Below are 22,875 nucleotides of genomic sequence, written 5' to 3' on the forward strand. Positions count from 1 at the left end.
ATAAGGAAAACTACGGAACCCTACACTGAGCGTGGCCCGACACGCTCTTGGCCGGTTTTTTTTCTCCTATTAGGATTGAAAGAGCTCGCGATTCTGAGTGGAAACCACATAAAAAATTCCAAATCCAAAAAAAAGTGGGGTGGACAACTGTGAAAAAAATGGCCCAAATAAATGAGAGAGCGAGCGATTTATAGTTTCTCGGCGAAAAACTATAAGTAACTCGTTCGCGCTATCAACGCTTCTTTTTTCAGTACAGATTGTGTTTTTTTTACGCACTAGTGCGAGAAGTGGTTCATTATATGTCAGGTCGAAACTTTGGAGGCTCATCTGTACTGAAAAACGTCGTACTATACACGTGCGAAAAGAAAATTCGTAACTCGTGTCGATTTAAAACACTCCCTTCGGTCGTGTTTTAATTTATCGCCACTCGTTTCGAACTTCCTTTTTTACGCACTTGTATCGTAATGCACTATTAACCCCCGACGCAAAAACGACGGGGTGTTATAAACTTTTACGTGTCTGTCTGTCTGTTTGTGGCATCGTAGCTCCCGAACGGATGAACCGATTTAGATTTTTTTTTGTTGCAAAGCTGAGTTAGTCGGGAGCGGGAGTGTCCTTAACCATGTTTCATGAAAGTCGGACCACTATGTCGGTTTTTTTTTTTCAAAATTTTAATTTTGTGGTTAGGTTATATTTACACGGACTATCTTTTGTTCGTTTACATACTTAATCGCTTTTGGTGGGACCAGTGCCTTTACTTAGTTCTAAAACTTTAATGTTTTGCATAGATCGCGCCATTCACAAACAGTCGCGCTTTGATTTGTAATTACGCAGAAACGTTCCATTCCACATGAAATTGTCATTAAGTTTTAGACCTTGTATGAAAAACAAAAGTCTTTCATTTCAATGACAATTTCAGATAGATTGGAACGTTTTTGCGTAACTACGTCCATTTTAGATTTGACTATTAGGGTTCCGTAGTCAACTAGGAACCCTTATAGTTTCGCCATGTCTGTCTGTCCGTCCTTCCGTCCGTCCGTCCGTCCGTCCGTCCGTCCGTCCGTCCGTCCGTCCGCGGATAATCTCAGTAACCGTTAGCACTAGAAAGCTGAAATTTTTATATCGACGTTGGAAAGGCTAATTGACTAACGTGCATTTTGCAAACTTTACAGGAGAGCCAAAATAAACTTTTTTTTTTGGAAAAAAAATCATAAATTTTTATTTATCTATTATACAATAAAACGACGTACTACGAAGTTGGAGGTCTTTGTGTTGTTTATTTGATCAATATGATTGTATTCCGATATATGTACGTATTTACGAAATAAAGTGCACGTTAGACAATTGTATTTTTTTTAAAGCCAGGATAAAGTTCTAACCACCATATTCATAGTTTCTTAGGGAACGGATACTTAACTTATGCAGCTATTAGCTTTAAAACCCAACCCAAAAGAACATATAATAAGACGTTTCAAACAAAAGTAGAATCGAAGAAAATGCATAACAGCCACTAGCTAACATTATGAAACACTGGTATAACAGCTTAAAAGGCACTTCACCAAAAACTAACACCTGTTTTTAGAAACTGTCATACTGAAAACTATTGTATTTGTCATGAAAGAATCTTTAACTAAGTTAAACTTATTTGTGCACGATATTGTAAGTGTATTTATGCACTTTTGAAACATAATACAACAATTTCACTTAAAAAAACAGCATTGTGTCATACATTCAAATTATTTATTAAAAAAATATAAAATTAGAAAAGTGTTTAGGTAAACCACCTAAGCCACTATTTCGCCGGTTGGGATAAACGACTAACGTGCAGTTTTTGACTGCCGCGGTTCTGGTTAAACGGCTAACGTGCAGTTCTTTACTACCGCGGTTCTAGAAAAATGGTTAACGTATAATCATAACATTTTTTGATTCCGGTAAAATGACTTATAAACTAAAACATATAAAATTACACTAAACGTAATTGACTAACATCCAAACAAGTGTTTTTGGCTTTAACATATAGCCAGTATCTCAATAATTTGTCAAAAAAGTGGCTTGTTAGAGAAAATGTTTTTAGTAAATTGCCTTTTTCCAAATTGCTAACAAGCCAAAAAAGTCTTCAGATCGTTTTAAAACCCGGCTCGTTAGACGCAGAAAAAATCGCTGATTCCAATGATGTATATAACTCCATATGCCCAAAAATGGTCTGTTAGTCAATTAGCCTTTCCAGCGTCGATATGCGGGGCCGAAGCCAACACGTAGAGGCCCTTTCGACACTTTAATGAAATGTAAGGGGTACACCGAGCGGATGTTGCCCTTGCCCGCATCATGGGACACACGCAGCGGCAACACCCGCCAGGGTGTAAGGACTATTTGAGAGTTAATGGAATCTAAAATGAACTGGTCTATTTTGATGAAAGTGATGGACTAAATACTGGGCTATGGATAAAAAACCGGACGCCTGCCTAATAAAACGGTATCCAATTTTATTTCCGGTTCTTGTACGTTATTATTAGTTTAACTATGTAAACAAAGCTTTAGGTTAACCTTTTAATAATATTTTATGTAACTATGTACCTACCTAGTAGCTAACGATAAGCAAGGGAAACTAAGATAAAATGGTACCACTCCATTTATTTATCAACTTGAAAAAAATATAAAAAGGTTTTTTGAAATTTATTATATTTTTATTAGACATAAAACTTAAGTAACAAATAAATAATACATATCTAACTCTAAAAATAACAATAAAAAACAACTTAAAATTAAATTAAAAACTAAACTAAACTAAAAATAAACTAAAATACGTCTAAATATGGCCCCCGCGGCATGGTGCCAAAGATGCTGGCAGCATTCCCTCGCTGAATAGCAATGCTAATGCGTTGCGAGAGAAAGCTGCCAGCTCTCTGGTCACCGGTAGTTTCTTTGAGCTTTGCGCTCAGCTCTTTAAAAACCTCACGGGCGCTTGGACCCCATGGCCCTAGGGTCTCGACGCCAACTGCCCTAAAATGGTATTGGTGTCCGAGACCCCGATATTTTGTCATCTTTTTTATTTCAGCCGCCTCCGCAGCTGCCCCAGCCCTGTTTGAGGTTCTTGGAAGATGGGAAGGTGCCAGTGTATCGACGCATGTGGCGTCCCAGACTAGCACCCGTCCCATCTTCCAAGGAACTAGGGTCATACCGTCCGGTCTCTTGCCATCGTCCCTCGAAACGCCGTTTGGTTCAAGGATGGCCGGCGCGTTGACGGTAGCAAGAGACCGGCGTATAATGTCATTCAGGGCAGAGTGTCTGGAGAGGCGACCGGCACTCAGTTGACAAGAAAGGCCATTTAGTGACATGGCATATTTTTTACTTTTTCTTATGTACTTACTTTTATTTCTGAGCGACGTGTGTAATTTGTACCTATTAGGTACAGCAAGGTACAAAAGTGCATGGACAATTGGACACTTTATAATCAAATATAGAGTGGCCTTCAAATTTAGTGGCTGTGTGTGTAATCTAGGCAGGTAGGTACGTAATATGTTATGTTAGTAACTGGTATCTAGTGTATGTGTTGATTAATACATTTTCTACCAAATTACAATCCTCTAGCCAATTTCTCAGACCAGTGCTGTTGACGATAGCGGTTCCTGAAATATAAAATCCATGTTTTAAAATTTATTTTGTTTACTTTTTTCGTTGCAGGCTCTTAAACAAATTAATATTGTGTGTGAGTAACGTCCTGTCAGTTTTGCAGAGAACTGGGTACACACGGAAATGAGTTCTTCTACATGGTGGGTTCTTAAGCAGGGAACTGGGTTCTAACGTATACATGGGTTCTAAAGTTCTAATGCATAGGTATTCATGGGTTCTTACGCATATATAGGGGTTCTGACACATATGGGTTCTTAGGCATATACATAGGTGGTTCTTACACATATACATGTGTTCTCATTCTCACGCATATACATGGGTGGTTCTTACACATGGGTTCTCGCGCATATACATGGGTGGTTCTTACGCATATACATGGGTTCTTACGCATGGAACACGAGCAGCTCGGCCGCAGTGACGACCACGCTCAGCACCACTCCATAAGCCATGAATAGTAAAACTGGACGCATCTCTGTTATACCCACGCTGCTGAACATGGTGACCGATTCCTGAAAACGAAGTCATAGTTAGACTTTTTCTGCGGAAAGCGTCTGAATTCAGTCATTACAGCTTTCTGGCTACGTCTAACAGAAAAATAGTATGCCTTGGCCAGTAAATAGGAAAGTATGGATCACATGTTTGTTGACCTCAGTTCTGCTTCGACTGACAATTAAAATAATAAATAAATAAAAATAAATACAATAAAGCTTATACATACATACATACATATAATATCCATACTAATAGGTATAAATGGGAAAGTGTATGTCTGTTTGTTTGTCCGTCCTTGATGGCAAAACGGAGCGACAAATTGTCGAGATTTTTTAAGTGGAGATAGTTGAAGGGATGGAGAGTGACATAGGCTACTTTTTGTCTCTTTCTAACGCGAGCGAAGCCGCGGGCTAAAGCTAGTAATATATAAAGTAATAAAGTATAAAGTATGGATATACAGAAGGTTGCGTCTTAACACCCCAGGGGGTTAAGTCCGTGGGAGTCGGACATACCACTTGGCTCTCCCGGGCCAGTGGGATCCATAAGGGACTTCCCCTGGGTAAAGAAAAGAAAAAAAAATACCTTGCACGATGGCCGGCGTGCTTCATAGCGGAAATTGACTGCGGATTTTATGCCCACCTCTCGCAATCGTTTAAACCTGCAAAAGAAGGATTATTTGCCTATTTTTAGTCCAGTTAGTATTTATACTTATAAGTCCTGAGTGCAAGCTCATATTACGCGTGCAGCGGGGTGGGCGTGCGGCGTGCACGTCAAACAATTGAAGCTCATACAAGTGTCCTGAGTCGACGCTGCATAGCGTGGACGCACGCTCGCCGCCCCGCTGCACGCCCCGCTAAAGCTCCACTCCGAGCGTCCATTCAGGACTTATACTCACGTAACCCTAACGGCCCAGCCACGACATTGGTCTAAGCGCGACAGCGGTGAGCGGCGGCCATACAGCGGAGTGAGACACAGCGATGGGACTTTTCGTTCGCACGTATGGTTGCCGCTCGCCGCTGTCGCGCTTAGACCAATGTCGTGGCTGGGCCGTAAGATATTATCCAGTCGCTTTTTTAGTTAAGGAAAACATCGTGAGAAATCCGAACTAAGTAATTCCAGTAAGGTTTTCTACTTTCGGGTTAAAAGGTCAGATGGCAGTCGCTTTCGTAAAAACTAGTCCCCATACCACATCCTGGAATTAGTTCTCGAAACAAACCCCAGGCTCCCATGAGCCGTGGCAAATGCCGAGATAATGCAAGCCGTTGTCACACATACACCTAGATTTCTTTGAGTGAATTTGTTATAGAATTCCTGCGTACTTACATAACCCTCAACAGCTCCAAATACGGTGATTTCTTGCTGCCTGGCACGTGGAAGGCAGCGTAGCCTATGAAGTCAAGTTCCATCAGGTCGCATTTTTCCTTCTCCTGAAACGTCCTGTCGATCTGACGGTATACCGGCTCCACCACGCTGTGGAAGGCGAACAAACCCTGCAACATAATTTTTTTTAATACCACCGGTCGCAAACAGGTATACGGCCCGCCTGATGGAAATCGGTCACCGTAACCTATGGACGCCTGCAACTCAAGGGGTGTCACATGCGCGTTGCCGACCCATTAGAAACTTGTATACTCCTTTTTTAAAGGACCCCATACTGTAGTTCATCGGGAATACCTCGGCAGGGAGCTCATTCCACAGTCGGAGCGTTCGTGGGAGGAAATTCCTCTGAAACCGCACGGTGCGCGACCATTTTAGGTTGCAAGGCGTGTGGATGAGCGCCCTGTCGATGGCGAGCGGTGCGATGATGAAAAGTGGCCGTTGGCATCATGTCAAACAGTACATACTAAAATGGTAATTTGATTTGTATTTCATGTCACATCTCTTAAATTTACAATCCTGCAGTATTTTAAGTTTCTATTTGATCCAAATAAAATTAAATTAAAGCTATTATTAGTTATTATTGTTTTATTATTTAGTTATTAGCTGTTGAGGGTTAAATTGTGGCGTAGGCGAGAGGCTGGCAACCTATCACTGCAATGTCACAGTTTCGTTTTCTTTCAACCCCTTATTTGCCAAGAGTGGCACTGAAGCTTTAGTAGTTTCATGTGTTCTGCCTACCCCTTTATGGGATACAGGCGTGATTGTATGTATGTATGTATTTGATCCAATGGTTGACTGGTAGAGAATGCCTTAAGGCATTAAGTCCGCCATTTGTACAAGTTTATGTGCAATGCTGATAATTTTATGTTTCAAAACATGTAGCGAGCTACAAAAGTGCATAGTGAATTCATTAGTTATAGTCCATGGGCCAGCTGGTCCAATTTTGCCAAACGGTATAATTTGGGGGTACTAAGTTTCCTTTTTACAGCAGTTAGGTAGGCCTTTGAGGATGTTAAAAAACCATGATTGCCATCTCAAAATGGTAGCTAAACAAAATGGCCGCCAATCCAAGATGGTGGATATTAAGTTTTAAAAAATCGACCATATCTCCAGAAGTATTGGTCCGATTTCATTTTTCTTTTTTTTAAACGAAAGCTCTTTTTGTGTACTTAAATACTTGTCATATTCATTGATTCGATAAATTCAACCATTAGTTAGTAATTAACGAAAAATGTAAAAAAAATATCTTTTTTTCTAAGACTTTTTGTCAAAAATCATGTTTCTACAAAATATCTTGCATATTCTGATAAATATTTAAATGCAGAAAAATAGTGCCATTAATCACCTTTAATTTGATGTATAAAAGATACAGACTTAATTAACAAAAACACATAGAGGCTTAATTTTAATTCTGTTTTCGTTGAAATTCACCGTTGTGCATACAGTACTAAAAGCTTCAGGTCGAAGTTGTAGATTACTAATATGCTGTTTTTAGTATATTTATTTATTTATTTAAACTTTATTGCATAGTAAAAATATACCTACAGTTACAAAAGGCGGACTTAATGCTACATGTATCTCTCTAGGAGATGGAATACTCCGTCATCAACTTGCGTTTAAGGGTTAAGATCGTGTTCCGGATTGAAAATCGTTCCGCATTGAAGGACTCTCAAATTTGAAAAAAAAACCTACGCACGAGCGGGTTAGTGAAGAATTCGGGCAAACTTTAGAAATGTTCTTTGAAGCCGTGAAATACCGGATGGACAAACTTTGAGACATTTATCACCGCTTAAAGTAGAGCCAAAAATATTATTAACATGTATTGTTAGTCATTACCGAACGAAAAACGTTAGACGTTAATAACAGACGTTTTAATTACCTACCCACGTCAGTAGAATTTTCATAACAGGTGTACCAAAATGCGAATGTTTCTATGCAACCTGCTATTGAATCAGAAGAAAAGTTTGCACCCATATCGACGAATCTCAATTATTAGAGAGGAACTCCGGGGTTAGGCAATCTGGCCGAGTTTTTAAACAGGAAGGCATTTATAAAGGCCTCAATAGGAATGATAGATGTATAAATGTACGCCTCAATTATCTTCGATATGCGGATAACATTGTCATCTTCAAAGTAGCACATGTTCCCCGTCATATGCTGGACGAACTGTATGCCGTCGGTGAGTGTTGGGTTAAAGTAGTTAAACATATATGTACAAATTGAAAGTTACGGCAAGGACAGGCTTATCCAAAGCTAACCATATATCAGCTTTTATAACAAGTAACAGAGGACAAGTTATCCGGAACAACAAATAAAGCTTGGGTTAAGGAATGCCATAAACGACTAAAGGAGGTAAGTCATAATAACAAAATCATCCTTCAATGGACCAAAGGACACAGTGGATCTCGAGGTGATGATGCGGCCTACGAGCTGGCCAGGCAGCTGGGGTCGACTGCCGATTCTCCCGATGCCCTTCAGCAAGGTATGCTCAATAGGAAACTACACACAGCACACTGCCAAAACCAGATCAAATGCTGCTTTCAAACAAGCCTAGCCTAGCATCAATGGAAAACTCACAGAAACGCTGCTTCAACTAGGGAAAGTCCGCCTGACGACGTTTTCACATTATCCGATCCGATATCGGATGTCGGAAGGATTTCCTTAGAAAAAATCCAAGATGGCGCCTGTAATGTATGGGATATAGGTCCGACATCCGATATCGGATCGGATAATGTGAAAACGCACTGAGAATGGTAACCAATGTCAGAACAGGTCGTAGACTATTTAACAAACATATTTTCATAACAGATGCTATGAACATTCCCCTGTGACGAGGGTGCCTCTCACCTGGTGATGGAGTGAGCAGAGGGGCTCCATACAGGAAAAAACATCTCGGATCCCCGAGAAACCTCTCCAAAGTTCTCCTACTCAATATTAAAGGTCTAATAGGATTTCTCGAGGAGATAAGCTGACAGGACTAGCTAAATCCCCCACATCACGCAAAATAGGCACAAAACGTTGAGTTGTGGCGAACCACAACACAATACAGGGACTTGGATTTCTGTATTGTGTTATGGTTCACACTGACCAGTTCACAGTTACACACTGACCAACATGTTTGATCACTGTGTAACTGGGTACTTCCCACTGTGACATAAGCTTGCGAGACGTGGACACTAACAATGTACTAAATGAAGAGGCTAAAAGTTGCATATAGAGCACAACACGTTCGGTATGTCTTTCTACGATGGAAGCGAAACGAGTTGATGCTGATGCGGCGACGGGTCAGAGTTATAGAGATCGGATTGCTACTCTAAAATGGGCTTCGGCCGGGCCAGGGCACGTAAGTCGTGATTAAAGGTGGAATATGCGTGTATTGTTTTGGAAGCATAGCCCAGAAACAAGACCTGCCATAAAAGTTCGAAAAATTTGTAGAAAATTAATCTGTTACCTGTCTTGAAGGCTTGATATTGGCTCTACAATCTACATTAGCGGTAATAAGTAATATATTTCTGTGCGTAAATTAAAATTTATTCGGTAGGTACCTATATCACGTTGTTTATTAGTAGTCCAGGTCAATCCAGGTCTCTTTAAAGCAAGAGTAAAAAGACTTATATTGACCGGGATATAGACCGTGATTACCTTTTTGATTTTTGTCGAGCTCCCGATATTTCGACGCAGTTGCATGCATCATGATCACGGAGTTTTCCGTGATCATGATGCATGCAACTGCGTCGAAATATCGGGAAAAAGGTAATCACGGTCTATATCCCGGTCAATATAAGTCTAATGAAAATAACCGTGAATCATTCAAAACTCTTAAGAGTAAAAAGGTATCTCATAGGTAAGCGTGCTCCACCGTAGACCGCATCATCACTTACCATCAGGTGTGATCGTGGTCAAACGTCTACCTATCCATACTAAAAAAAAAAAAAGTCGGATACTTCATAGATATGCCTTATTAATGCATTATATATATTTTATATTTTTCTTTTGGGGTCTGTTCTTCATCTTTTGTATGCAAGGATTATTTTAACTAAATATAAGTTTTCTCGAACACGGATCAAAGATCGCTTAACCTTTTAAACGCCAAATAGTGAAAAAGAATATGTCGTGCCCCGGACACCAGACAGACGTGGATCGCAATTATTTAAGCAAAAATAGGCGTTAAGAAGGCCCGCATGGGCAACCAATGTAATTGGCAAAACTGATGGCCATGGTTAGCGTCCTTAGGAAGCATTTCCAGCGACGGCCATATCCGGACATGAACGGATAGGAACTCAACTATGTCTAGTTTATTTATTTTGTATTATCTCGGTTGGTTGGCGCTACATCACTAAAGAAATTTTATACATATAATCAAATATCTAAAACTGTACTTTACCTATGACGTATTTTATTATATTCTTAAAGCTAATGGATTTCGGATACTATCATGTTCAGTTCTTTTCTTAATAAAATTGTAAGGACAATTGCAGAAATATCATATAAATATATTTAATCAAGTCTGTATTAGTGTTCTTTACATATCCCGCACCTTTTTTGGTCTTCTCTGTTTGGCCTAAAGGTTGACTGGTAGAGATTGACATGTAGCATTAAGTCCGCCTTTTGTAACTGTATATTTTTACTGTGCAATAAAGTTTAAATAAATAAATAAATATACTAAAAACAGCATATTAGTAATCTGCAACATCGACCTGAAGCTTTTAGTACTGTATGCACAACGGTGAATTTCAACGAAGACAGAATTAAAATTAATCCTCTATGCGTTTTTGTTAATTAAGTCTGTATCTTTTATACATCAAATTAAAGGTGATTAATGGCACTATTTTTCTGCATTTAAATATTTATCAGAATATCCAAGATATTTTGTAGAAACATGATTTTTGACAAAAAGTCTTAGAAAAAAAGATTTTTTTTTTACATTTTTCGTTAATTAGTAACTAATGGTTGAATTTATCGAATCAATGAATATGAAAAGTATTTGAGTACACAAAAAGAGCTTTCGTTTAAAAAAAAGAAAAATAAAATCGGACCAATACTTCTGGAGATATGGTCGATTTTTTAAAACTCAATATCCGCCATCTTGGATTGGCGGCCATTTTGTTTAGCTACCATTTTGAGATGGCAATCATGGTTTTTTAACATCCTTATAAGCGTACCTAACTGCTGTAAAAAGGAAACTTAGTACCCCCAAATTATACCGACTTCTTCACTGGCCCATGGACTATTAAGACAATACAGGAGGGGTCAATTCTCCATACAAACGCTCTCGACTATTTCAGATTTTGTCCCTGGTTTTTGAAGATAGAGCAATGATTTTTTTCAACACAGATTATTATTATTTTTATCTGTGTCCGACCGTTTTCATTTTTTTTGATATTCTTATTTTTATAGACGCTAGAGCCCACCAAAAAATTCCAAAAACTGCCTTATTGATTATGGCGCAAAAAAAGGTGTGGTATTCAAAATTGGTAACCATTAGCCAAAAAAACTAAATGGTCCGACACAGATAATTTCATTGTTATTCAGATTGTCAAATTTCGTTACGATTGATTAAGTTTTGAAGGAGGAAACAGTCGAGAGCGGAACCTTGATTTTAAGGAATTTTTCGTAATATATTTTAACTGTGTTGTTCTGAACGGACAATTTTTTTTTTTGATAAATCTAGTTAATAACCCTAGTATATTAAACTAAAATTCCCAAATTGATAGAGGGCCTCCTTTTCATTTTAGCATTTTCGCTCCTGTAGCGTCTTAATGAAATTATTCATAATTTCTCCATGCAATTTCGCAGCTTATTGTACGTAGGTACCCATAATGACCATAACAACGCGTAATTAGATAATTTTAATAATTGTTACAGCATTTACTTAACCTTTCGTATTTTTTCGACGCCTTCAGTCAATTCGTAGAATGCTTTGGGTCCTTTATCTGAGTTTATTCTCTTTGCTATATCGTTGCGTATTGGGTCCGAAGAAGCCTGGTAAAAATAAAAATAAACTCACAATTATAAACAAAATGAAAGTGAGGAGTGTGTTTGATGCTTTTAAAGAATATTTATATGATTTTGATGCCAAATAAAATGGCAATCGATGAATTTATGGTTATATATTACCGGTCTGGCTCAGTCGGTAGTGACCCTGCCTGCTAAGCCGCGGTCCTGGGTTCGAATCCCTGTAAGGGCATTTATTTGTGTGATGAGCACAGATATTTGTTCCTGAGTCATGGATGTTTTCTGAGTATGTATTTATATATTTAAGTATGGTATACACAGAACTTAATTTAGATAGAAGAAACAAATTCATATATTTGTATAGGGGCCGAGCGTGTCAAATTTTGTACTGAAGTTGATTCTTGTCTGTAATTTTAAATATGTCTCAGGCTCTTGATTGTTCATAATTTTTTTGTTGTTGCAATTGAATATCACCTAACGAGGCATTTTTTAATGATGTGTTAGTTTAATAAGTTATATTACAGACTTGAATGTAAAAAACAAGTGGTGAGTTCGGTGAATACTGGCCCACCGTAATACAGTTTATACTAGTACGGGGGTCAGAAATACACTTACTTAACTTTGTCTTGGTTTTTACCATAGAATAGTTACGACAAATAAAAATGTAAGTAGTTTAAGCACCTTTTCTGGCACAATAAAAGATTTTTATTTATTTATTTATTTTATTTTATGTTTTGGTTGACTTCAACTTACAAAAATTGACGCCCGAAAGCTGCAAGCTGCGAGTAAAGACGGACAACTCAGTGGATTTCACTGAGTTCATTTGACACGCTAAGTAGATACGTTTGCTTGATCTATGGTATATATGACATCTGTGATGGTATATCGTCGCTTAGCACCCATAGTACAAGCTATGCTTAGTTTGGGGCTAAGTTGATCTGTGTAAGGTGTCCCCAATATTTATTTATTTATATTATATTTATAAGTAGCATGTAGATATTTCTATGTGCGGAATGTGAAAAGTCGTAGAATATTTTGGATATCATACATTTCACGACTTTTTCCGTAGTTCCGTACAGGTACTAGAAGTAGGCGCTTTATAAGTAACTAGCTTTTCCCTACGGCTTCGCCCGCATACTAATCTAATATTATTTTCCCTTTTTTTTTATTATGGACTGATCGGCGATTGACCCTAGTCACACCTGATGGGAAGTGAAGACAGAGTCTAAGATGGAGCTCACCGATTCAGTAATAGCCTATTCACTCTACGTTTAAAGAGATCGAGGTCGTATTTTTCTGGGAACACCGATGCTGGGAGCGCATTCCATTCCTTTGGAATACAAACAGAGGAATACAAACTTTGGACGCCCATTTCACCCTCTTAAGACCCACTTGCACCAACTACTTAACACGGGGTCAGTGGGCTGTCATCTAGCTGTCAAATTCCATATAAAATGGAGGGTTAACCCTCGGGTTAACCCTCCATTTTCGTTGACGCAAGTGGCCCTTAGAGGTGAATCTTGAAAAATCTTGTGCTCCTCTACACCTTATAAGAAACCTACGTGCCAAATTTGGAATCTCTAGGATCAGCGGTTTCGGCTGTGCGTTGATATGTCAGTCAGTCAGTTTCTTTTCTTCTTTTATTTATATATTTAGATTTCCATGACCTTGAATAAGTATCTCTGTAAAGTTACCTATAAGTTTTATTTAACTTACCACTTACCCTAAAAAGAAAGTGGTTGTAGTTAACATCAGCAGCGCCCAGAGCGAGTTTGGACCTGGCGAGCGTAGCGAGGCTGTTAACTGAGGTAGATGGCGCTTGCAGCAATACCACGATGTTGGCGCCATATGCCGCATATAGCGCCATCATGGATGTGAATACTACCCAGAGGACGATGCGGGCTGGTGGAAACAAATATAAAAGGTCAAAGGGAAGGGAAGGGTAGGAAGGTGGTATTCTGTGGTATTCCTTGCCGGCGGCAGGAAATATTTAATACTGGACTGACAAAGCCCATACAAAAAAACCGGCCAAGAGCGTGTCGGGCCACGCTCAGTGTAGGGTTCCGTAGTTTTTCGTATTTATCTCAAAAACTACTAAACCTATCAAGTTCAAAACAATTTTCCTAGAAAGTCTTTATAAAGTTCTACTTTTGTGATTTTTTTCATATTTTTTAAACATATAAAACATATTTAAAAATAGACTAGACAAACTATCTAAGTAGTGAAATCGTGCAAAGTGAACTATGATTTAGACGTACCAGCATCAGCTGCCTGTCTAAAACGAAATAATAATAATAATAATAAGCCCCCAGGGCAGCTTGTGGCGAGCTGAATGGGAAGTGGCGTCCCTTGGGTCCCATGCCCCCGAGAGTCGGTCAGGCCCCTCCCTCCGGCTTGCCTTCGCTGGCCGGCCAGAGTGAACACTGAGCAGGGGTCGCAGGACTCTCACCTCTGGCTTGCCTTAACCGGTCGTCCAGAGTGGGGTGCCAGAGCTATATGCTCGCAGGGTGGAAGTGAAATATGCATAAGACGCGAGTTGGCACAGTGGCTGTTTCGTACAGACTGGGTAGAAAGCGGCGCACACCTCTCCACACCCTGAGCCGCTCACGCTATGTTGTCCCCTTGTTCCTTGCATTCAGGTGTTATGCCTAAACTGTGGAAGCGGTCATTTGTGACCCCTGTTTTTAAATCCGGAAATAAACATGACGTACAGAACTATAGGCCTATTTCTAAACTTAACACAATACCTAAATTGTTCGAAAAAATAATTTATGATCAAATATTCCCTATTCTCAGACCACTGTTAGTTCAAGAGCAACATGGATTTATCGATAAAAAATCTACAGAAACTAATCTTTGCGAATATGTCGATAGAATCTTGTCGGGCATGAATGATGGTTACCAGATCGATGTTGTGTACACCGATTACTCTAAAGCCTTTGACAAAATATCTCATTCTATACTTTTACAAAAGCTAGAGTCAGTCGGAATTCATGGCAATCTCTTGCGATGGGTTACTTCGTATCTGCGGGACCGTTGTCAAGCTGTAGCTATCAAAGGTTTCTGTTCTAGTTTTGTCCCTGTCAGTTCAGGCGTCCCTCAGGGATCGCATTTGGGGCCTCTATTTTTCAATGTCTTTATAAATGATGTGACATCCCATCTGGTATCTTCAACTTGCCTTTTATACGCCGACGACAAAAAGATACTAAAACTAGTTAAGAGTATAACTGATTGTCATGCGTTACAGGAAGACTTAACTCGACTGCATACATTCTGCCAATTAAATCACTTGCACTTAAATATTAACAAATGTAATATAATTACATTCACCAGAAAAAAACAAGTTATTTACTACGACTACCATATAAATAACACGCCATTATGTAGAGTCTCTACTATTAAAGACTTGGGTATTCATCTGGACAGCAAACTATTGTTCAGCAGCCATATTACGAGCATAGTAAATAGAGCCTTTGGTTTACTTGGGTTCATCTTGAGAACTTGTAAAGCTTTCAAAGAACCAGTCACATTGCTGACACTCTTCAACTCGCTAGTCCGACCAATTCTGGAATATGGTTCATCTGTATGGAATCCTAATTACAAGTGTTATATTAACAGTATTGAAAAAATTCAAAAGAAACTTATAAAACATTTAACATACAAAAACATTGGGTCAACTCAATCGATAAACCTGAAGGATCTGGTATCGCTCGAAAGCCGGCGCACATTAAAAGATCAAATATTTTTGTATAAAATTTTAAGAAGTTTAATCGACTCCCCTTATTTGTTAAGTAGACTTAGCTTTAAAACTCCCCGCCTGAACACACGACGTAAAGATAAATTATTTCATATTCCCTTCAGCAAAAATAAATATAGATCGAACTCCTTTTTAATAAGAACATGTAAATTTAATAATGATATTTTCTCAAACATAGATGTATTTAACGACTCCTTGACTAAATTTAAACATCATGTGCTTTTGGTTTTAAATGAACAAATAAAATAAGATTTTAATTTTAAGACTGCACCTTTATAATTTGAGCTGTAATCCCTTTATAACTTTTATTGTGTAATTAAGTAGTGTGTATAAATAGTTACTTATCTTTTTTTTTTTTTTTCTCATTAATGAAGCCATTGACCTAATTTGACTGTTGTTGTTAATTTTAAATTTAGTTATACCGTATTAGTTAGTCTTTAATGATATATTAAGTGGTGGCAACTGTATTGGTTCATAAATTATGTATTTACTTTAGCTATAAGAAACATGTACCGTTTGTGCCCAAATAAACATTAAAACATTAAAACATTAAAACATTGTCGCTCCGTGCGAGCGGCCGTTTTCGGGGACCCATATAGTGAGTTGGCGAGTCACCGCCTGCCTATTTTTTCGTGTTTTTAAAACATATGATCAAGGCAGCTGCCATAGACCTTTCCATAGACCGGTCACTAGCACACTAACATCTCAACCCAATAGCCCAGTATAATTTGTTTCTTTTCATTGCAATAGTTTTACACTAACCGGGGCTTGTCCTTGCTTGCATTCTAGAGTGCGGACAGGGACAATCGCCGGCTAGTGTCACATTACTTTAAATTAAACTGTCTTAAAGGGCCTCTGCGCTGTTGGCTTCGGCCCCACGCACGCCTCCCAAAAGTCCGGGACCCCATGGTCCCGAGAACTGGAAAAGACAAACAAATAATAATAATAATAATAAACCTGACATTGTGATAATAGATCGACTGCAACGCCGGGCAGTGCTCGTTGACATCACCATCCCCCATGATGAGAATCTCGTGAAAGCCGAGAAGGACAAGTCCAGTAAGTACCTAGACTTGGCTCACGAGATAACCGCCATGTGGGATGTTGAATCAACGATCATTGTTCCGATAGTCGTTTCAGCGAACGGTCTCATAGCGAAGAGTCTCGACCAACATCTTAAGAGACTCTCGCTAGGTGGCTGGATCAAGGGCCAGATGCAGAAGGCGGTGATCTTGGACACAGCACGGATAGTTCGACGGTTCCTCTCTCTGCAGCCCTAACCACCGGCAGCTTGGGCCCTGCCCTGCTGCTGGCGGCACCCTAGGTTAGGTTTTTTATAATGTGTTTATATGTGTTTTATATTGTTTTGTATGTGTTTTTGTATTTTACTTTTATATTCATATTATAAACAGCCTAGCCTAAGAAAGAAAATAAATAAAGAGTATAATAATAATATGGTTCAAAAGTTAGAGGGGGGGGGGGGACGCACTTTTTTTTCCTTTAGGAGCAGTTATTTCCGAAAATATTAATATTATCAAAAAACAATCTTAGTAAACCCGTTTTCATTTTTAAATACCTATCCAATAATATATCACACGTCGGGGTTGGAATGAAAAAAAATATCTGCTCCCACTTTACATGTAGGGGGGGTACCCTAATAAAACATTTTTTTCCATTTTTTATTTTTGCACTTTGTTCGCGTGATTGATATACATATTTGTACTAAATTTCAGCTTTCTAGTGCTTACGGTTACTGAGATTATCCGCGGACGGACGGACGGACGGACGGACGGACGGACAGACAGACATGGCGAAACTATAAGGGTTCCTAGTTGACTACGGAACCCTAAAAACGTACCCCTGAAATGTATGGGCCTTTTAGGCTCAAGGCCAGGCTCAGGCCAAAATCATAAATTTTCCCCAAATATTTTTGCGTGTTTTTATTTTTTATAAGAACAAATGACATATTTCTTTATTTTAAAATCATGATATCACGTCAATACACATTTTGAAAAAAGAAATTGTAGGCATCATCAGTGTAGTTATAATATATAGTATTTAATAGGTGGCGATAAAAAAATCGAGGTACGATTCTTAGTATGAAGTATGGTACCAATATTACTTATCAAACCAGAAATAGGCACAACATTGTCAATGTCAAAATAGCCCACAGGTCTTACCTGACACATGTGTCGGTTGAACCTCGCATCCCTGCTGACTGAGCGCACTTATAGTCAACAGATACGCATCCCTCACTGTCCCTGTTTCTGCTCTCGTCTTTATCATCCTCGTACTCAGGTAGAAAGCCACTCCAGCGACGAAGGAAGATATTCCAGTGGCCATCCAAACTCCAGGGGAGAAAGGGAGAGAGAATATGTTAGCCGTGAGAGAGAGAGCGGGCTGGCGGAAGATGAAACGGGCTCGGCCGTTGTCTAAAGGGTCGAGGAACATCACTTGTTGGAGACGGGATTGGCTCATCCCGACGTTTGTGCCTGAAAAGTGTAATAACAATGTAGGTATGTCTACTCATCACTGGTGTAATATACGGGGAAAAAGCGAGAGTTTTTGATATTTCAATAAACTCGTGCGAAATATATAGGTACAGTAGCTTTAGGAATAACAAGATCGGTTTGGCCAGTTTAGTACTAAACCAATAGATGTTTAAGTGTCTGAGATGTTAAATACTACTGCTGCTGCTGTAACGGACAACCCGCGGTGGATCTACGGTACCAAAGACCGTTTCTCTGACCGTTTCATAAACGTTCACTTAAGTTATCAAGCCAATAAAGTTCGTTTGTCACTTTCCGACGTATTGGTGTGATAGAAAGGGACAAACGAACTTTATCGGCTTGATAACTTTAGTGATCGTCTATGAATAAGGGGGTAAGGCAATTTAGACAATCCAAAATATCATTGGGATGGGCGGATAGAGTGGAGGTTAGCCTCTGTGAGCTCAGCGTCGGCGAAAACTGGCACGATGCCGCTCAAGACCGAGCAAGGCGGCGTACTAATGTTTTGGCAAAACTCATTTTGCGTCATCGCGCTAGCCAAGTAAGTAAGTAGGTACTTAAGTAAGACAATTTACCAATATCAGCATTATACTCCAGCAACTCCCTGATAACTCCAGTCCATTCTCCGTTCTGAAGGTACCCGAAGCTGTCCGTGAACGTGGCCACGGGAGTCGCGTTCAAAGTCAGAAACGCCACTTTGGCAAGGGTGTAGGAGTTCTTGCTGATGAGATCATGCTCTAGCTCCCTAAAAGAAGACAGTACTTAAACTTCGTTCGTGGAAAGTCCAAATGCCAAGTATCGTGATTAATGGTTTGGGTTATTAAGTTTCACTAGGTACATAATAACAATAACAATTCTGCCGGCGTATCATTTTTAGGGTTCCGTACCAAAAAGGTACAACAGGAACCCTTATGGTGCGACTCTGTCCGTCTGTCTGTCCGTCTGTCACATTCCTAAATATCTCGAGAACTGTTAATGCTATCAACTTGAAATTTGAAATAGTTATGAACATTGTAAACCTCTACAAATAGAAAGTATAATTTTTTTAAATATATTAATTTTAATTGTAGAAAATGGCCAAAATGAAAGGGGGGCAAACTGTAAATTTCAAGTTACTAGGTCAAGTGGGGTATCGTTGGAAAGAGCTCAAATTGAACGTAAATAAGCTATTTTTTATAATTTTTTTGTTGTGGAAAAAAAAAGAATTTTGAAGGAAAATGTAAAAAAAAATCCCCCCCCCCCCCCCTTATCTCCGAAGTTTACCAACGAAAAATTATGAAAATTTTAGTAAACATTGGCTTTATGCTAAATATTACAGGAAAAATATAATCGTGTTTGTATTTTGAATACTTTTTTTTTAATTCACAAAAAAACTTTTCAGATTTTTACTTTCAATTTACCCACCCTTGCGGATGTATATCGTACTTCAAATTAATACGAGATGTTACGTAAACCATCTTCTGTCCAATAAAGTAAAAACTGTTTAAATCGGTTAACATTATAAAGAATTATCCCTGAAAAACCAGGTCGCGCAAATTAGTTAGCAAATTGACCGGGAGATGGCGCTATACACAATAATACTCATTTAGTGCCTATACTTTTGTCTTCTAGTCAAGTCATTAGAGTTATATGAAAATATGAGATTATTTTTACTAGGTAGTTTGAAAGAAAGTTTGTACGGAACCCTCGGTGGGCGAGTCCGACTCGCACTTGGCCGGTTTTTTATACCACGTCGGTGGCAAACATGTATACGGCCCGCCTAATGGAAAGCGGTCACCGCAACCTATGGACGCTTGCAACTCAAGGGGTGTCACATGTGCGTTGCCGACCCATTAGAAACTTATACACTCCTTTTTTGAAAAACCCCATACTGTAGTTCATCGGGAATACCTCCAAAATATCATGCTTCCCATTTTATCACTCATCACTAACTATCACTTTAACATCAAGAAAACAGTTCTAATGAAATCCCGCGACATGACGCATAATCAGTAGTCACATATTGGTCAGGCTTTAGGCATCAGGATGGAATTTGGTCGACCTTCTACAACTTCTAATTAGCTAATTACTCCTAATATGGAAAAACTAAATTCCAAATAAAATAAACATGCTCACAGCGAATCCTCCTGCAGCAAATGATATATCGACGAGTTGCTCTCCTGAATAGTATTGGTTATAGTCAGGGGTACTCCCATGAGGTCCCGACGGCGGCGGAAGAATTCCCGATGGGGTCTGGTGTCTGTCAGGACTTGATGGAAAGAACCACGGGGTGATACGATGGCAGGACTGGAGGGAGATGGCTTGTAGACTAGAAAAAAATTAAGCGATTTGTGGGTCCAAATGGTAATAGGCAGCAAATATTTATTTTAAAAGACGACAATTAGGAGTAATATACTATTTAGGTAGGTTGTAGTACTTGTAGCTAGGGTAAGACAAGACTATCTTTCCAAATTTCACTTCGTTCTGATGTTCACCAGCGCTCCTAGTACAATTTTATGCTCCTATTGTGGCCAGTCGGTCTCATCAACAGTAGCAAGCATAGCTTGCTGTATACCAGCGTGCGTAGTCGAATCCACAAACGCTCACGAAACGAAACGCTCGTAGCTATCTATCTCTATCGCTCTTGCGGATTGGCGCGACAAAGCCAGACTACCTTTCGCGGAGGTTCGTATTCGTTTCGCGTCGCAGAAATGCCATTCGGCTACGGGGCCAAGAATGGTTCCCAGAGTGAGGCATGTCTGAGATAACACCAGCAGTACATCGGCAGTCGATGTTATTGCCTGGAATATTACTCATATTACCCTCAGTCATCATGTAGCCTGTTTCATCAACAGTAGCGAGCACCACCTCAGTGTACTGTCTACCAGGAATGCACCCATTCCGAGCGAGGACCGACTGGAGCGAGGTGCGTCTGATAACACCAGCCAGCGATACGGCAGTCGATTTAATTGCCTGTGATATACGGCAGTAGATGTAATTGCCTGTGATATTACCCTCAGTCATATTGTAGCCTGTTTCATCAGCAGTAGCGAGCACGATATCGCTGTCTACCAGGAACGGATCCCAGAGCGAGGACCGACTAGAGCGAGGTGTGTCTGATAACACCAGCCAGCGATACGGCAGTCGATTTAGTTGCCGATGAGTAGCCTGTGTGATAGAAAGCTTTGTTTACATTCGAGTACTTATAGCACATGAACACTTTTCGGTAAACAACTTCCGGGACTCGCGACAAAACTTACATATACCGTGAACGAATATTCAGCACCACTGCACCATTTTTCGAATCAGAAAAAGAGGAATTAGGCGTACATAATTACAACGAAACTAAATCTAATAGCAATAGATGAAATAATAATCCCAGCATCTCCACCATTTATGAAAATAAATACAATACAAATGAGTATAATTATGGTTTTGATCAGGGTAAATTCATGCCATTGGTATGTGTAACTTTTACTACGGGACTGGCCTCAATATCGAACATCTCTAAGGACACACTGCTGACTTTGAAATGACTTACATTCATGATCAACTCCTCCGTTCCTGGGCAGTTCAGATCGGCAAGTAACAAAACGGTGTGATCTCTGAAGGAAATTCCCTTGGACATGATGGAAGAGCTTCGGGTACCAGCCGTGGATAGCTCTTTCATCACACGGAGTTTGACGGCTTGAAATAAACATATTATGTGTCGTTAAAATTAAAATGGGACTTAACGCCTCAAACTTACGTTTACATTACAACACTCACGACATCTGATGTGACCGATCGCCTTCTCACGTTTACTTACACTTGCTAATCACCGGATTCCACGAACATAAAATCCCTTGCCCTTCATTTTGCAACATCACGTCTTTACTATAGCAGAAAAGTATGTGAAGCGATTGATCAGAAAATGAACTAGCCCATTAAATTTTTGGGATTCGCCCCTTATTAATAACAAGTTCCTAGTGCCCAAGGTCCATTAGGTTCATAGTGTTCCTAAACGAACAGAGCCATGCTCAAGATAAATAATTGTCTTCAAAAATACTTACGATTACTCCAACAAATCCCATGAAATACCACCATTGTTGGTTTCCCCTCATTTTCCACGAAGCTAGTCAAAAATGTACCAATCCCAGGCCGACCTTCCACGTAAGATTTGACAAGCCATATCATTGATACGAGTTTCCAGATATCCATAGTTTTATAGTTGTCCTGTGGTTATTTACCCATGTGGTGACGGTTTAAGAAGTTCACTACCTACCCACTTTCCTACTGTGGGTGACTTAGTTCGCTGTGAAGCGGTGTACCCTTGTTTCGCCGACAAACTTTTCATCGAATATCATTTCATCGACAACAAATCATCGAAAGTTTAGTTCGAGTAAAATTGTTTCGAGTAATTTTGTTTCAACTACTATTTATTAGAATTTTTTTTAGTTATTATAAATACTATTCAACTAATATTTCTTCATCGCTGATTCGTTTCAAAGTACTTCAAATAGCAGAACTACAAAACATCGCAATTCATTTATTCGACGTATTATTACAAAACTTTCTCATTTGTCGTACTACACATTTATAGATGTTTCTATTCTAGGAAACTTCAAATTGTCTATTTTATCGTGGCAGATCACATACGTCCATAATTAAACTATGACCATTGGCTTAAATCCTATATTAGAGTAGGTTTAGGTTAGGTTAGAACTGCGATGCTTCAAAACGATGAACGGCTTTTAAAGTAGGTTTGGTTAGGTTAGAACTGTGACCACACACAAAAACGACCACAGCTTTCAGAGTAGGTTTAGGTTAGGTTAGTACTGTGATCACACAGATACAAACGGCTTACCGACTAGGTTTAGGTTGGGTTAGAACTGCGACCTACACTACAACTAATGGCTTTTAAATTAGGTTTAGGTTAGGTTAGAACTGTGACCACACACAAAAACAAACAGTTTACAGAGTAGGTTTAGGTTAGGTTAGAACTGTGATCACACAGAAACAAACTGCTTAGTGCTTACAGAATAGCTTTAGGTTAGGTTAGAACTGCGACCCTACACAACAACGAACCTTTTTTAAAGTAGGTTTAGGTTAGGTTATAACTGTGACCAAACAAACAGTTTACAAATTGTAAAATTTTAGAAAAAATCATAATTGAAATAATATTATGCGTAA

General features: G+C 39.2%; 1 protein-coding gene across 1 annotated transcript; it reads right to left on the minus strand.

The window, feature by feature from the left end:
• Nucleotides 1–3,354: 3,354 nt before the first annotated feature.
• Nucleotides 3,355–21,970, minus strand: LOC125234693 (glutamate receptor ionotropic, kainate 2-like). Its single transcript, XM_048141041.1, has 12 exons — nt 21,756–21,970; nt 21,245–21,390; nt 20,718–20,871; nt 19,840–20,032; nt 18,300–18,469; nt 17,395–17,706; nt 13,181–13,359; nt 11,380–11,484; nt 5,446–5,612; nt 4,705–4,780; nt 4,018–4,139; nt 3,355–3,626 (listed from the first exon to the last, which is right to left on the minus strand). The coding sequence occupies exons 1-12, from the start codon at nt 21,901–21,903 to the stop codon at nt 3,575–3,577; spliced, it is 1,824 nt and encodes a 607-aa protein (XP_047996998.1). The 5' UTR covers nt 21,904–21,970; the 3' UTR covers nt 3,355–3,574.
• Nucleotides 21,971–22,875: the final 905 nt, after the last annotated feature.

The sequence above is a fragment of the Leguminivora glycinivorella genome, chromosome 16, assembly GCF_023078275.1.
Source record: "Leguminivora glycinivorella isolate SPB_JAAS2020 chromosome 16, LegGlyc_1.1, whole genome shotgun sequence".
Classification (NCBI taxonomy): Eukaryota; Metazoa; Arthropoda; class Insecta; order Lepidoptera; family Tortricidae; genus Leguminivora; species Leguminivora glycinivorella.

Coding starts and splice junctions, on each gene's coding strand:
- LOC125234693 (XM_048141041.1), bottom strand. CDS start 21,903: ATGGATATCTGGAAACTCGTATCAATGATATGGCTTGTCAAATCTTAC. Junction 20,872..21,244: donor CGGAGGAGTTGATCATGAAT/GTAAGTCATTTC, acceptor TCTATCACACAG/GCTACTCATCGGCAACTAAA. Junction 17,707..18,299: donor GGAGTATAATGCTGATATTG/GTAAATTGTCTT, acceptor TACACTTTTCAG/GCACAAACGTCGGGATGAGC.